Raw genomic sequence first — 16,857 nt, 5'->3', positions numbered from 1 at the left:
GTGTGAATAGCCGACCCCAATTTTGCGTTTCTTTCTACAAATCAAGTTAGCGCAGCGGAAAAATAACAACAGAAACGTAAATGGAGAAATCAAACCTCAAGCACAGCGATGTAACGAGGTTCGGAGATGATACTCCTACTCCTCGGCGTGTCCGTAAGGTGGACGAAGCCTATCAATCCATCGGTGGATGAAACCCCGGATAACCGGCTAATATGAACTCCTTCTGGGTAGAGAAACCTCACCACAAAGTCTTTGCAATAGCAAAACAGAGGAGTACAACAATAGAGGAAACAAACAAGAACAACAAAAATTGTAAACACACTTGCTTGCCTTCTCGTCGGAGTCCGTTGATGAAGCAGCAGCTTCACGACTCCAGCAGCTAGAAAACCAGCACAAAGCTCACGCGAAGCTTCAGCAAACCGAGAGCTCAGCAAAGCTCAAGAGGAAGAAGAAGAATTAGCAGAAGCAGTTCTTTCAGTGTTGTCTTTCGTTTTTCACTGTAAAGGCCTTATATCATCTAGTATCTCCCTGCAACCTGCGAAGAAGAACAGACGAAAACAGACGAAGCAGAGATAGCCGTTGTGTCGCAACGGTTAGGCCTGGACCGAACAGGCACACTCCTGATCGGTCCAGGAGTGTTCTGATCGGTCTTGGGACCGATCAGGCCTTAGGCTGATCGGTCCCCAGACCGATCAGCCAACTCTCTGTGAGAGTTGGCCTCGTCTCTGATCGGTCTGTGGACCGATCAGGGCTCAGGTGGATCGGTCCACAGACCGATCCCCCCTCTTTCTTCTCCCGATCTTCTTCGATTCTGATCGGTTACCAGACCGATCAGGTAATTCACAGAAACACACTGTTTGGTTACTGATCGGTCACCAGACCGATCAGTCAACCAGCGTATCACTGGATCGGTCACCAGACCGATCCAGGTTTAGAGCTCCCATCCCTAAACCCTATCTAGTCCGGAGAACGAGCTACCGAGCCCTCTCCGACTTCGTCCGGTCCAGAGAACGAGCTCCTGAGCCCTCACTGACCTAGTCCGGAGAACGAGCTACCGAGCCCTCTCCGACTTCCACGTCCGGTCCAGAGAACGAGCTCCCGAGCCCTCTCTGACTTAGTCCGGAGAACGAGTTACCAAGCCCTCTCCGACTTCCCATGCCAAGCTCCCTGCTTGGACTTTTCCGTGCGAAGTCTCCATACTTGGACTTTTCTCGTGCCAAGCTCCCTGCTTGGACTTTTCCGTGCGAAGTCTCCATACTTGGACTTTTCCCGTGCCAAGTCTCCATACTTGGACTTTTCCGTGCCAAGTCTCCATACTTGGACTTTTCTCGTGCCAAGTCTCTATACTTGGACTTTTCACCAGATGTCTGGTCAACCTTGACCTATCTGGATTTCCCATGCCTGGCTTCACTCACCAGGACTTTCCAACTGCCTGGCTTCACTCACCAGGACTTTCCCTTGCCTGACTTCACTCACCAGGATTTTCACCTGGCTTCACTTACCAGGATTTCCCGAATCAGGTCGACTCACCTCGGGTCAACCAGGTCAACCTTGACCAAAGATTGCACCCACAATCTCCCAAGTTTGTATTCTGTCAAACATCAGAATACAACTTTTCTATTCTCGTCAAACATCAGAATATGACTTTTCTATTCTCGTCAAACATCAAAATAGAACTTTTCTATTCTCGTCAAACATCAAAATACAACTCGAGTCAGGTCAACTCGAGTCAGGTTAACCAGGTCAACCTTGACCTAAGGTTGCACCAACAATAAGGAACTACGGACTGAGGCCGTAGGTGTAGTTGGCCTCCTCTCGAGCAGCGGAATAAAAGAGCAATCTTGTTGCACGGTCGTCCTGAACCCTCGACCTTGTTCGCTATTCACTGTTGGTTTCTCCTCGAATCTGTGGTAGTTTGATTGGCTAATTGGTTGTTTGGTGGATTTCCTTGGAAACATTGAGATGGACAGTGAGGAGCATTGCTGCGTGAAGGTCACTTTTCACATCAGGCCACTCATTGAAGATGAGCGGCTGCAAGGTTGCAAGGAATGTGCCGTCGTTGTCCCTAGAAAGCCACAGGTTATTGCATTTAGCTTCTGAAATGATTCCTTTATCTTGTTGCAATGATCAATTTCTTGTTAATTACATGATAGAGGATTGTTCAGTCAGTTGAAATTGCTGGTCGAGTTTGGAAGAAGATCTAGTCTTTTTTTTTGGTCAATCTGGCCTTTTTTTTACAACAACGCTGATTGGGTGATTCCTATATTTTTATTTTCCATTCCTTGGATTGCGATCGGACCATCAACCGGTGGTTTTGGCATTTTGTGTATAGTATTCATTACTTGGCCGGGACAATGATTTTGTGGTTACCTCCAAGTGAAGGAAGAAGAAACATGTTCCTTTTACCAGTGATGTAAATTTTGTTTTCCAACACTCAGTTGTTCTTATGCTATAAATGAGGTTCCATCCAATTTGATTGCTCCTTTTTCTGTGTTCTTCTGTTTTTGTTTCCATACAAACAAAGTGATTGGAAAACCTATTGTCTGATCCCGTGTTCCCTCTCATGTCTCACACACTGAATTTTCACTGTTCTTGACGTGCAATGCCTTGTCTTGAGTAATAGATTGACTGAATTTTCTTGTTCACTCTTTGCTAAAAAAAATATCTGTCTATTTTCTCATTTCTAACCAAAACAGTGAAATCCGAGTATTGTTCAAGCTTCCTCTATTTCTTCCACTTTGCATAGCCAATTTAAAATTTTAATTTTCCAAGAGTTTAATGTTGATCCATTTGGATATTAGGAGGCGCCATAGTTGGTTTATCCATTATGCGCTCTTTTTAGTTCTGAAGACATGTTTGTAGATAATTACAGATGATCTAGTTTTATGATGCTTCCTCCAAAATCTACGTGTTTCTATTCTTTCTTTTCGCTCTATATTTTTGAATTTTCTTTCAACTCTTAATTACACTGTAAAACTTTTAAAACGCAGAGTACAAACGGGTGAACAAATTTCCTTCTTTTTTTTTTCTCTCTGGCAAGCCCCTTGTTCCTTTTTTTTTCTCTGGATGGATTCTTGAGGTAGTGGAAGGAGTGGTGGAAAGCATGCCTGTTTGTGTTGGAGTATTCTTTCTATGGTCTGTGCTTTTATGCTTGTACTTTTTTGCAAGTAATTGAAGAATCTGAATAATCTCATTGAGTTACAGGACATGAACAGTATTGCTTTTCTCAATACGAAAAATTAGAAGAATCAGTATGGTGTCTACTCCAAAGTTATTCCTCTTGCAGGAACCGCATACTTCTATGCATTTTAAACATGAGCAAGGAGATATTGGGATGTCTTCCAAAAGTTGTTGGGATAGACATAGTGGAGATGACTCTCTGGGCAAAGGTGTACCTCTTAATTTGTCTCATCTGACCTTTATATATATGCATATGAATATGTGAATACAAAGACTAATGGGTTTTATTATTATCTTAAGATTTATAGTGTTCTTTATATGTGAAGTTGTACCATGTTGCAAATTCAAGACTAGATATTAGATTAGGAATTAGGCTAGTATTTATCAAAAAAAAAAAGTGGAAAAAGCTTTGAATTGTAGCTACTTTGGCAAAGTATCTTACTCATCCTTTTCTAACCATCTTCCATCAAGCACGATAGCGTAAGAATTGCTCTTGTTTATCCTGAGCTTGAAACTATTGTTGTCATGCAATCGTTAGAACTTTAAATTTCAATATTTCTTCAGTTGAAGTTGCATAAATCTTACTTCTCACTCTCTCCTTTTTATGTGCAGTTCAGTGTACAAAAGGTTTTTAACAGCCATTCTGCTAATTTTATTCAGTGCATATGATTAGTGAACACGGTGTTTGAATATAGGCATTGGATATTCTATACCTGTACATAGTCTACTGTGTATGTAAACCAAAGCCAAAAAAATGGGAAAATAAGTTATTATTCTGCTACAGGAAAATAATACTGCAGTAAGCAGTCAAGTTATTACTCATGGTGGGCAAGACGCATCTGGTTTGATTCAAGGTCACTCACAAGTTACTGTCGAAAGAGATCTTGTTTCACAAGCTGAAGAAGAGGACATGGAGGCTCTCCTTGGCACGTATGTTACTTGATTATGTTTGAATTATCATGTAAAAGTCATGCCTAGCATGCAGATATGCATCTTTGATACTTCCGTGATGCTTTTTGTTGCTTAGTGAAACAGAGTATTTAATCTGATGTGTTTTATTTTTCTTTTCAAATTAACCTTCAGGTGTTTGTTTTCCAATATATGAATCTGTACCTCCTTTATCTTTTGATAATTTTTTTACTTGCATTATGTCCATAATGTTCCCTCTAATAATATTCATACTTATGCCATGATTCACACACAAGATATTCTGATGCAGGTATGTTATGGGAATTGGTGAAGCAGAAGCATTTTCAGAAAGGTTAAAGAGGGAACTTCTGGCTTTAGAAGCAGCAAATGTTCATGCACTTGTTGAATGTGAATCCATAATAGAGGAGGTATTGCTGGTCTTGATATTCTATAATTCAATTTTATACGCCGAGTCATTAGCAAGGTCTCTCCAACTTTAGATTTCAATTTGTTGAAAGCATTATTGTCTGCCCTAGGTCCTTTCCTGGAAGCTCATGCTTTTGGGACAGGCGATCATTTAATTTGGTCAGTTTCTATTTTTTTTAATTAAAAAAAATATATGTCCAATTATGTCAGCTCATATATTGGGTTGACCAATCAGGTATGGGATATGGTCGGTTAATCAACTTTAATAAATTTTATTCATGTCCATTACAATCTAGGACTACTTGTTTGGATATATGCAACCTTATGCCCCATAAACTCCTTTCGTGACTTCAATATGATAGGCAAAATCTTTACTTCTCATGATAATTGATGTAATGATAACAAATTTGTCACTGTGGTAAGGTTGCTCCCTTTTCCTTTAGTTCTACTTGTTTCAGCTTCTGTAGATTGGTTTAAATCAACTATTATCATTTGATTAGCTTGGTAAAGCAGGTGGCAATAAATGGAAATCACTGTCGGAAGAAGTTAGTGCTATTTGTTAATTAGTTCTCATCCACCAGACCAATCTTCCTGCTTTGAAGAGGAAAATGAATTAGTAATGTTTTTTTTAATATGAAATTTCTTTCTGTGTTCCAGGATAAAGCTCCTTATGTTGCTAAAGTAGCTAAATTGAAGACGGAGTACACCAAGAAATTAGCTATGTACAATAAGAATCAGGTTTATCATCTCGCAAGTCACTTATTTTCCATCAATTTGATAATAATTAAACTGACTGTTCTCGCCATTTGATAATCATGACCTTATAGGTATATATCTGAGAGATTTTTTCTCTTTCATTTTGCAGACATTGAGTGTTGTCTTGGAATTCTAGAAATCCTTCTCTCATGTCTAGACATTAGAGCTATGTGAAATTTTTATTCTCTGGTTACAGTTCATACAAGACTTACTACAATTCTCTTTTTTTCTTATATTTTATATTTTTCTTTGCGTGCAGAGGAGGTGAGTTTATATTGGGGATATTTCTCTTTATGTTAACTAGTGTGCTCTATATCTTAGTTGTCATTCAAGCTTAGCAACTCTTATTTAGTTGTACCCCAGCTTCTTTCTGAATTTGTCTGAGCTATTTACTTGTGAAAATGTTAACTTTATTCTTCCATTTGTTTTAAAACAACTTTGAACATTTTATGCCATATCTTAAATTTACTTATTTCTAAACCTTTGCCGGGTCTTAGAATTACTTCAAATTTGTTTTTTTTTTTGTTTGAAGCTCTATGTTCCCTTTCTACATTAGAATTATTTACTTGGTATTCGAAAACAAGAGTGAAATTGATGATATTATCATTAATAGGATAAAAGAATTGATGCAAGAAATATATTGTGAGGTTCTAACCGTTGGAATCCTTGTAACTTTCCAAAGCACTTCATGAGTAACTCTTCTATTCTCTCTGATGCTTCATTGGCTTGCTCCATTAATTGTTACATGTTATCCAATTGTTTTCTACTTGGGCAACTGAAGTTTTTTTTCCCATTACATAAGCGTTCTCTTCTATCTTTTTATTTGACATATAGTGCATAACTAGCATTCTGGGTGAAAATATTTTATTAGTTCTGCTCAGTGTTAGAATGTGTTATGTTAGCACTTTCATGGTCATAACTATAGAAGAGAGGTCTCCAATATGTGACTTTGCATTTGACCTTTCAGTGTTTGTTGGATAAGTTTTATGGCATTGCCAACCTTAAAGTATCATGTTTTGATTTGAATATGCCACTGAGCTAAATTGAACTCAATGAAGAACCATATGATTTATATGATTGAGATCGTTGTAAATTGCCAAATAGCTATGGATGTTATGCAATTTCATTTCCTTCTATACCAGTTGCTAATTTCCAATAACATGCTGCACAAATAAGACAACAATAGTGCAAAACTGAATTGTATCATCAATCCGTATGTGTTTCAGTAGGTTAAGATAATTCTTATTCGCTTACATGTATATTTTATCTTTTAATATTTTTATAATTTGTTTATTTTTATTAGCTCCTACAGCTTAATTCTGCAGATTTGATTGTCAAGGGAAATTTGTATACTCGGTCATGTGAAGATGCAGCCAGTAAGTTGCTGGAAAAGGCTTTAAAAATTCAGATGGGAAGAGGATTTTAGCTGACATATTTTGGATTTCCTCTTTGTTTGGTTTTGTATTGACAGGGATAACTTTCGGAGAGAAAATAGCGATTGTCAACGCACTGGAATAAGCTAGAGAACACGACCATGCAACCTTGCAAGGCCGTGTGGCCAAATAGAAGAGGAGCAGTGCACGACCGTGCAACTCTTGCACGACCATGCGACCAACCAGAGGCAGATCAGAGCATGGTCGTGCAAACTTGCACGACCGTGCCCCCCACAACCGAAGCGAAGCAAGGAATGGCCGTGCAACCCTGCACGACCGTGCCCCAGGAGTCGAGCCCTAGATCCACACAGTCGTTCCAATTGGCACGGCCGTGCAGCGCGGCCAGAACAGAAGGAAGACACGGCCGTGCGGATCTCGCACGACCGTGCCACTCAACCCGAAGGGAGGATGCACTTGGTCGTGCGGATCTCGCACGGCCGTGGCACGTGCTGTGCGATGCCCGTGCCCTAACTTATATAAGGGTCAAGAACCCTATTCTTCGGATCATCTTTGGTTCGGGACTTCGTTCCCCTTCGGGGGAAACCCTAGAGCTTCATCCACCGTCATTCCTTGGCGTTCCGTCCATCTCCAGAGTAAGGAGGCATCCCCAAGACATCGGAAACCTCGGTAAGCATCTCTTCTTCCCCTTCTTCTCATATCAAGGGTTGTAAGTATGCTTTACTTTATGTTTTGGGGTTGTTCTTCCCTCGCAATGGAGTAGATATCCTTTTCTAGGATTAGGGAGTATTTGTAATGTGATGGAGATGTAAGAACTATGTAGATTCACTATATTTCTATTCAATGACTTATTAATGCCTTGCTCATGATGAATTGTGTGTGTGACATATTTATATGCCTTTGCATGCTTTGTTGATTAATGTGGATGATTGTTAATCGCGCAAAGGGGATGCCCTAGAGCGTATTGACCAAGGTGCCCTAGTGACAGGGGTGACCCTTTCTGGACGTGTAGGATGTTCCCTTAAAAGGAGAAACAATCCCTTAGGAATTACTGCCCTCGTAGAAAGAGTGCTCTAGATCATATACCCGAGGGGCCCTAGTAATAAGGGTAACCCGTTCACGAACGTCTAGGACATTCTCTTGAAAGGAGAGACAATTCCTCTATAAGGAAGTAGGAAATCGTACCAAATCTCTACCTTTATCCTTATTGTTATTTACTAGACATGTATTCCGGTGATCTACAGAGGCGCCCTCGTGACAGGGGTTAACCGTTATAGGATTTCACGGGAATCGTCTCTATTCGATACTTAGGGATATTGACCAATTTAACTTCCTGCAAGAGCATGGACATAGAGGGCAGAAACTAAGCAATCTATGTAATATCTCCTAGCATTACAATGAAATTGAAATCCTAGAATCCATCTCCCAAAGCTCATTCCCTCCAAGATCAATTATCTCTCTCTCCTCTCTCTTTGTCTTAACCTTCTTTCCCTCTCTTTAATCACACTCGTTAGTTCATAAGCGTTAAAACCATCTTTCGACCGTCTAGAACAAACTTACTTTGTGACATCTCTGTTAGGATGCATATAAAAGCCTAGCTTTTTGTATGAACATTTATTGAATGAACATTTATTTTGTAATAAGAATCACATTGGTCAAATGTTTGCATTTAGTAAAATGCAGTTGTCCATTTAATTTATATTGTAGATAACATGGTGTGTGGTGTCACACAGAAGATCATGTTATCAGTTTCTTATAAATTATAAATAGTAGCTCACAACCAAGATGGATTGGGACAAACCATTGGAATGGTTGTAGTGTAATTTGGTATTAGTTTATCTTGACTATAAAATTATACTAGTACACTATGTGTGTATTAAGCAGGACCATTTGAGGTTGTTTCTTTTTATACAGACTGCATAAAAGAACATAACCTTTGTTATTATGGATGTGCATACTCTTAATCCCGATATAATAACAAGCACATATACTTAGTATTTATTTCTTTAATTTATCAATGAGTGAGATTTATTCGTTAAATCAATATGCCTGATAAGTTGGGAAATAATATTATTTATATGATGTGTTGTTAATTACAGAAGGAAACTGTGTCCTAATTATCTAGGTTGATGATGCCCCCTTGAGGAGCTCATAAGGATTGTCATGTAAACCCTGCAGGTGGACTTAGTTCAACATGACAATGAAGTTGAGTGGTACTACTCTTGGAGCTAGATATTAATTAAGTGAATTGCTAGTAACTCATTTAATTAATGAACATTCGATATCTTAAACATAGAGAGATTAATGCGCTCATGATAAGAAGGAGTCCGTAATGTAATATGAGATTGATGTGATAGTTCAATAATAACTTTTTAGTGGTATGAGTTATTATTGACAAACTTGAGTTGGGTGTTAGGGTCGAACACAGGAAGATCAAGCTCATCGGGAGGCCAAAACCAATTTCTCTTCTCGGTCCCTGTTGTAGCCTCTCTATATAAATCATTGTATCCATCCAAACCCATCTTCTAGTCCAAGATGTAGTCGACCAAGCACATCTTGGTGTCCAAGATGCAGCCGGCCAAGCCTTGCTTGGTGCCCAAGCAAGGGGCTGGCCACAAGGGAATTAAAAGGGAGTTTTAGTTTTTAAAATCTTTCCTTTTATAGCCATCATTAAAGGGATTTAAAAGAGAGATTTTAATTGTAAAATCTTTCCTTTTATAGCCATCCTTAAAGGGATTTAAAAGAGAGATTTTAATTATAAAAAATAAATCTTTCCTTCTACTGTCATCCACATGGTTTTAAAAGAGAGTTTTAAATTTTAAAATCTTTCCTTTTATAGCTATCTACAAAGATTTAAAAGAGAGATTTTAATCATTCCTTTTTTGTAGTTATCTATAATGTTAAAAAAGAGATATTTTAATTTTGACAAAACTTTCCTTTTTTGTAACCATGATTTAAAAGAGAAGTTTTAATTTTAATCTTTCCTTTTTTATAGCCTTCTACGTTGTTTAAAAGAGAGAGATTAATTTTAAAACTTTTCTTTTGTAGTCATCACAATAGGAAATTTAAAAGAGAGATATTTTAATTATTATTAAAATATCCTTTTTTGCCATAATTGGAATTAAAAGGAAGTTTTAATTATTTTTAAAACTTTCCTTTTTAGCCATTACCAAGGATTATAAAAGAGGATAGATGGTGCCTTAGAGGAAGAATAATGATCTACATGATTCCTCTCTTGTTCAATCCTTGGTGGTCGGCTCCTCTCTTTTCTTCTAAAGCTTAGGGCCGGCGACACACTTTTGATTCCATTGGTGGCCGGTTGCTTGAATGAGAAGAAGAAGAGAAGGAGAGACTCTACCTTATATATCCTTGGTGGCCGGTGGTTCTTTGATTCCTTGGAGGCCAGCCCTTCTCTCTTTCTATTCTCCCTTTGTTTTCTTCTCTTAAGGCCGGCGGCACATCAAGCTCCATCTTCTTGTGGCCAGTTTGCTTGGAGGGGAAGAAGAAGAGAAGAAAGTTTCCTATTTTGGCATTCCTTGGTGGCCGGAATTTCTTGGAGGAGAAGAAGTGGTTCAGGTGGATTTCATCTTGGTAGATCGTCGCCCACACGACGCCCAAGAGGAGGAGAGGAATACAGCAGAAGATCAAGAGGTCTTTGTTTACAAAGAAAGGTATAACTAGTTCTTAATTTTGCAGTGAAACTAGTTTTTCTTGGTATGAATCCTGAAATACCAACACAAGAGGCTAGCGATTTCGTGTTTCATTTTTTGTGGTTCGATTTAGTGTTTTGATCTTGTGCTTCTATTGAGGTCTCTGTAGTTAAACCTAGGATTACTGTAAGAAGTTTAAATATCCAATTTCTTTGAAAGGCTTTGTCTAGGAAGTGGTGGATGATCTCATACCCAAGAAGGCCGAGTGCCTCACCATGTTTAACCTGGAAGCCAATCCTTGAAATAGATATTTAATCAACTTCTGTAAGATGGGATGAACTTGGATTAAGAATGTTAAGTATCGTTTGTAATCCAAGTTTTAACTACTAAAGAACACATGAGTTGAACTTGAAGTAAAAATGTTAAGTTTCGTTTCCAATTCAAGTTTAACTCATGATGAACACATAGGTTGTTAGGAAAGTTCTGTGCTTGTACAAATTTTTGTATAGGGGAAGCAGAACGGAATTCCAAGTAGCATCCAACAATTGATATCAAAGCTAGGTTTCTGCCTTTGTGTGTTTGGTTTTCAGTTAAATTATGCACGGTTCATACATAAATTTAGGTAGGATAATAGTAGGATGTGTAAATAGATTAACTCTGTGGTTGCAGGCATCCTAGTTCCAACTATTATGGCCCTATTGTGTTTGTATGTGATTGGACCCTCAGACATGTCGAGGACATTTTATGTGTGTGTATGATTGTAATTATTAAATATAGCAGGAGCTGTATTAGTTTTAGGATTTTACATTCTGTTCGATCTAGATTACATGTACATTCCCTTGTGGAATATAGGATCGATAAATATAAATTTTATTTTATTGTGGCTCGTCTCCTTACTATGCGTGGTGCTATCTTGAGGACCAGAGGCGCAGCGGAAAAGGAAGCAAGATATATGCGACAACATGACTCGATGGCGGCGACTAGGGTTGGTGGCACATCGAGGACAGCTATGGATGAGGCCATAATAGTTGGAAAATTATTTTTTATATTTATTGCCTTTTATGCTGTCTATATATGCTGCGTGTATATGTATGTTAAATTCCTCATTTCTAAATAACTAGGTGGGAGGAATTATTTAAATTCCACGGTCTCCATTATTGGTTTGTAAGTGATGCATTCAAACTTGTGTATTGACTCTGAGTGCCTTCCTCCACAACGGATGAGTTTGTTTGCGGATCACTAGATCAAACTTCCTTTATGGATGATGATCCGGTGGTAAGGACAGGGGACCCTCGTTGGCGGGAGGTCAACGACACGTGGAGGTCAATGGTCAGGAGGGTCAACCCCAAGGTCATGCCGAGCGGACAAAGGTCGTGCCGAGCGGACAGAGGTCGTGCCGAGCGGAGTGGAGGGCCGACCGGACATCCGACCAGGGGTCTCCCGGACCTGACGAAAGACAGCCCGACCAGGGGTCGGGTTTCCGATGCTCAAGGTAAAAGAGTCTATGGGCCGGGCGGACAGGCTGCTTGGCCGAGCCACAGGACAATAAGGCGCAATTCCATCCAAGCACACGAGCAGGGCTTCCCCGCCCGGGCCGAGGTATGCTCATTCCCGGAGGCCATGAGCGCCGAGCGGCTGGTCCGCTCGGCCCGGGAATAGGTAAGAGCGTAAGGAGACAAAAAGGACAGCTGGTAACTTTATCCTCGAGACACCTGCCGCCGACAAACAGCATGGTCGGCGGCCGGAGCGGACAGAGTATCGTATGGTGGAAGTTTCCACCGTCACATCCGGGATATGCTCGGACGATTGCGGAATGACGTCGGGCATGCTTTTCTGATACAACCCTACTGAGGTATGTTTGGGGAAGCATGCACGCATCGAGAAGCGTTCCCGCGCCTACTCGGGGTCCTATATAAGGACCCCCAGACTTCGACGGAGGTATGCGATTCTCATCACTGTAGCCACAGTAGCGTTGCCTTGCTATTCTTCTTCTTCACTGCCTGACTTAAGCGTCGGAGGGTCGTCGCAGGGAAACCCCTCCCGGCTGGGCTTCTTTGCAGGTTCGCCGGAGATCCACATCACCAGTCGAAGACAGCGAAGAGTGCCACGCCCCCAGTATCCATCGACTCAGCGTTCGAACAGGATCAAATTGGCACTGTCTGTGGGAACGTTCTTGAATCCGAGCATAGACGATGGAAGAAGCTGGATGCCAACTCATGGTGACACTCTCTCCCGAAGAACTAGACGCGCTCATCCAAGCACGGGCAGCCAAGATAGTCGAGCAACAACAAAAGGTTCAAGCCCATCGGATAGCGCAACAGGCAACGTTGGCATCAGGCGGTCGGGCGGCACCAGACGACCGGCCGGAGCAGCTCTCAATATGGGGCCAGAACAAAGGGCCGACCAACACTCAGGTGGAAGCCCCGCCCGCCCTGATACCGTTCCATCGGGCTTTATTCCAAACGCCCTCAGAAGTCGCGCAAGCCAATCTCGACCGGGGCTCTTCGTCCGATGAGGGGCCCCTTCATGACGCAAGGAAGGCCAAGGCGCCACGGACAGACTCATCCCCCGAGTGGATCAATAGACAATTCTCCGAGGCCATCCTGAGCGACCCACTACCAAGGTATTACGCGCCCCCGGCGATCGGGGAATACAACGGGACCACCGACCCGGACGACTATCTGGGTAAGTTCGACAACACAGCCACATTGCATCAATATAGAGATGGTGTGAAGTGCCGGGTGTTCCTCACCACCCTCTCGGGATCGGCGCAACGATGGTTCCGGAGGTTGCCGGACGGATCGATCACAAGCTTCAAAGAGTTCCGCACGGCATTCCTCCATCACTTCGCGAGCAGCAGACGCTACCAGAAGACCAGCGTCAGTCTATTCGCTATCAAACAAGGCTCGAAGGAGTCACTCCGAGCCTACATCCAGCGTTTCAACCAGGTGGCCATGGATATCCCGACAGTCACTTCAGAAACTATGATGAACGCGCTCACACAGGGGCTCGTGGACGTTGATTTCTTCCGTTCGCTCATCAGAAAGCCACCTCGCAGCTACGACCACATGTTGAACAAGGCCAACGAGTACATCAACGTGGAGGAAGCTCAGATGGCAAGGAAAAAGGAAGCACCATCCGAGCCACCAGCTCATGCCGAGCGGAAGACGCCTTCCAATTATCAACCACCGAGAGGACCCCGCGCAGAGGTAGCCCATCCTCATCAGCAAGCAAGGCCGCATGTCGTTCAACAAGTAGCGACCGATCGGCCTAAGCCCAAGGGGAAGATATGGACTCCCATGTTTTGTTCGCTCCATCAGTCAGCAACTCACAACACCCGCGATTGTCGGAGCCTCCCCCCAATCACTCATCCTACACCAAGGAGCTATCGCCGTCGATCACCTTCGTCGAGCCGACGATGTCAGCACCAAAGTCCTGGCCGGCGTACAGAAAGGAGATCTCCCGAGCGACAACATAACCAGCAGCACAGGGTCATTCCTCGGGCATCGCATGAACGACCCCGACCATCCGCTCGGGAGGAGGAGAATAGAGGCAATGCGTTGAGGGGTGAAATCAACATCATCGCTGGAGGGCCGACCGGGGGCGACTCCAACAGGGCACGGAAGGCGCATGCAAGGTAGCTCACGATCCATGCACTTGGCTGCAGTCAAGAGCGGGCGAACGAGCCCGAGATCAACTTTGGGCCTAGGGACCTCGAAGGAGTCGAAGTCCCGCATGATGACGCCCTCATCATCCGAGCGGTAATAGCTAACTACACTATTCACCGCATCTTTATTGATACAGGCAGGTCGGTCAACATAATCTTCCAGAAGGCCTTCGACAAATTACAAATCGACAGAGTCGAGTTGCTGCCGATGACAACCTCCCTCTACGGGTTCACCGGTAATGAAGTTGTGCCAGTCAGACAGGCCCGGCTGGCTATTTCGCTGGGAGAGGAGCCGCTCAGAAGGACGCGGATTGCTAACTTCATCGTAGTCAACGCTCCCTCCGCGTACAATGTGATATTGGGGTGACCAGCTCTCAACGAGTTCCGAGCGGTCGTCTCCACCTTCTGCCAGAAAATCAAGTTCCCGGTAGAAGACCAAGTTGGAGAAGTCCGAGGGGATCAACTGGCAGCCCGGCGATGCTACGTAGAGATGGTCCGAGCCGAGGCTAAATCCGCGCGGAAAGTGCCACAAGTCGAGGTAAACGCTATAACCGAAAAGCCACATTCTCTAGTTTATGATGATAAGGAGGAGGTATAGATCCACCCCACCCGATCGGAGGCCACGACTTTCATAGCGTTCGACCTGGAGACAGGCCAGAAAGAGGAGCTGATCGGATGTCTCCAGCGAAACTGCGACGTCTTCGCTTGGTCAACTCTTGAACTGCCGGGGGTCTCGCCGAGTGTAGCGCAGCATGAACTCCACGTCCGACCGGACGCTCGGCCGGTGAAGCAGAGGAAGAGGGACTTCAGCGCTGAACAGAACGTCATCATCCGAGCTGAAGTTGAGAAACTGTTGGAGGCCGGCCACATACGGGAGGTGTAATTCCCGAGCTGGCTCGCCAATGTGGTGCTGGTCTCCAAGCCAGGCAACAAATGGAGAGTCGGCATCGACTTCCGGGTTCTAAACAAAGCATGCCCAAAGGATTTTTACCCTCTGCCCCAGATCGATCAGCTGGTAGATTCTACCTCGGAGTGCGAGCTGATATGCATGCTGGATGCATACCAGGGATACCACCAAGTGCCGCTCGCTCGGGAGGATCAGGACAAAGTGAGCTTCGTTACTGCGGACGACACCTACTTCTACAACGTGATGCCATTCGGACTCAAGAACGCTGGGGCTACCTACCAACGACTGATGAACAAAGTATTCCGGGAGCAGATCGGGCGCAACTTGGAAGTCTACGTAGATGATATACTAATCAAGTCACTCCGAGCGGCCGATCTTTGTACAGACATAGAGGAAACCTTCCGAACACTGAGAAGGTATGGAGTCAAGCTGAACCCCCAAAAATGTCTGTTCGGAGCAAAAGGCGGGCGCTTCTTGGGATATATCGTGACCGAGCGGGGCATAGAGGCGAACCCTAGCAAGGTGAAAGCATTGCAAGACATGCCGCCTCCCAAGAATTTGAGGGAAGTACAACGCCTCACCGGCCGGATAACGACATTGTCGAGATTCATCTCTAAGACAGCCGACCGGAGCTTGCTATTTTTCAAGATCTTGCGCCGAGCAACCAAGTTCCAATGGGATCAGGAGTGCGACCGGGCGTTCGAAGAGCTAAAAGCCTATCTCAACTCACTACCTGTGCTGGCTAAACCAAATGTGGGTGAGCCGCTCCGTATATACCTGTCATCAACCGAGCATGCTGCCGGCTCGGCACTGGTAAAGGGAGGCGGAGAGGAGTAGCCAGTGTATTTCCTGAGCCACATTTTAAAAGATGCTGAGTCCCGCTATACTGGTCTCGAGAAGCTTGCTTTCGCGCTAATCCTGGCCGTACGGAGGCTCCGCCCTTATTTCTTGGCGCACACAATCATCGTTATGACAAACAACCCTTTAGGGAGGGTGCTCCTAAATCCGGAAGCGTCCGGGTGGTTCATTAAGTGGACGATGGAGCTCAGTGAATTCGACATCCAGTATCAGCCCCGCTCGGCGATCAAGGCGCAGTCCTTGGCAGATTTTGTAACTGAGGTACAGAATCCCGAGCCCGAAGCTTTGTGGAAAGTATTTGTGGACGGATCGTCCACTCGGCTCGGGAGCGGAATAGGTATTTTACTACTTTCCCCTCAAGAAGAGCGGATGCACCTATCCGTTTGTCTGGATTATCGGACAACAAATAACGAGGCGGAATATGAGGCCCTCATAGTCGGCCTACAGGCCGCGCGGCATGTGGGAGCCCACCGGGTGATGCTGTACTCTGACTCCCAGTTGGCCACTCAGCAACTCTCGGGATCCTTCGAGATAAACAGCGCAAGGCTCCGGCTCTACGTGGAGGCCTTTGAAAAGCTCAGAACTAACTTTATCGAGGTTGTCATACAGAAGATCCCTCGAGCCGAGAACAAATCAGTGGATGAATTAGCCAAGATCGCTAGCTCAATATCGTCGATCGTCATTCAACAGCCAGTTGAGCAGGTGTCCTTGGTGGCGCACATCGACCGGATGGAAGGCCTCATATTCCCGAGCGATTGGAGAACTGCCATAATAGAATTTTTGCGTTCGGAGGGCACGTCGTTCGATCGAGAGGAAGCCCAGCTACTGAGGAGGAGAGCCGGCCGGTTCACACTCATTGGGGACCAACTTTACAAAAAGGCGTTCTCCCGTCCGCTGCTAAAATGTGTCAGCTCGGAAGACGCAGAATATATTCTCCAGAAAGTACATCAAGGATCCTGCGGAGGCCATCCGGGCGAGCGATCGTTGGCTAGGAAGGTCCTGCTGGCCGGATACTTCTGGCCAACTCTACAAGAAGACGCCGCTCGGACCGTCGCTACCTGCCTTTCCTGTCAGAAGTTCCACAGCTTCTCCCATAGGCCAACGGAGAAGATG

The 16,857-nt window shown here is 43.9% G+C and overlaps 1 protein-coding gene across 2 annotated transcripts; it reads left to right on the top strand.

Moving 5' to 3' along the window:
* The first annotated feature begins 1,877 nt into the window (after positions 1–1,877).
* Positions 1,878–7,275, top strand: LOC122022431 (exocyst complex component SEC3A-like). 2 transcript variants are annotated; one of them, XM_042580421.1, is made up of 7 exons: positions 1,878–2,079; positions 3,287–3,389; positions 3,965–4,110; positions 4,400–4,517; positions 5,173–5,253; positions 6,575–6,647; positions 6,743–7,275. In XM_042580421.1, the coding sequence occupies exons 1-7, from the start codon at positions 2,024–2,026 to the stop codon at positions 6,787–6,789; spliced, it is 624 nt and encodes a 207-aa protein (XP_042436355.1). In that variant the 5' UTR covers positions 1,878–2,023; the 3' UTR covers positions 6,790–7,275. The 2 variants fall into 2 exon arrangements, with proteins under 2 accessions (XP_042436355.1, XP_042436357.1); XM_042580423.1 differs by having other exon boundaries at positions 1,880–2,079; positions 6,597–6,647.
* The last annotated feature ends 9,582 nt before the right edge of the window (positions 7,276–16,857 follow it).

This window comes from Zingiber officinale, chromosome 9B (assembly GCF_018446385.1).
Source record: "Zingiber officinale cultivar Zhangliang chromosome 9B, Zo_v1.1, whole genome shotgun sequence".
In the NCBI taxonomy this organism is placed as follows: domain Eukaryota; kingdom Viridiplantae; phylum Streptophyta; class Magnoliopsida; order Zingiberales; family Zingiberaceae; genus Zingiber; species Zingiber officinale.
The sequence above is the reverse complement of the archived record's forward strand: the minus strand, read 5'-3'. Positions and strand labels throughout refer to the sequence as shown.

Bases quoted from the DNA above. Each gene is read 5' to 3' on its own strand.
- LOC122022431 (XM_042580421.1), top strand. From the start codon at position 2,024: ATGAGCGGCTGCAAGGTTGCAAGGAATGTGCCGTCGTTGTCCCTAGAA. The intron at 4,111-4,399 runs GTATGTTACTTG...ATTCTGATGCAG, and splicing joins ATGGAGGCTCTCCTTGGCAC to GTATGTTATGGGAATTGGTG. The intron at 4,518-5,172 runs GTATTGCTGGTC...TCTGTGTTCCAG, and splicing joins GTGAATCCATAATAGAGGAG to GATAAAGCTCCTTATGTTGC.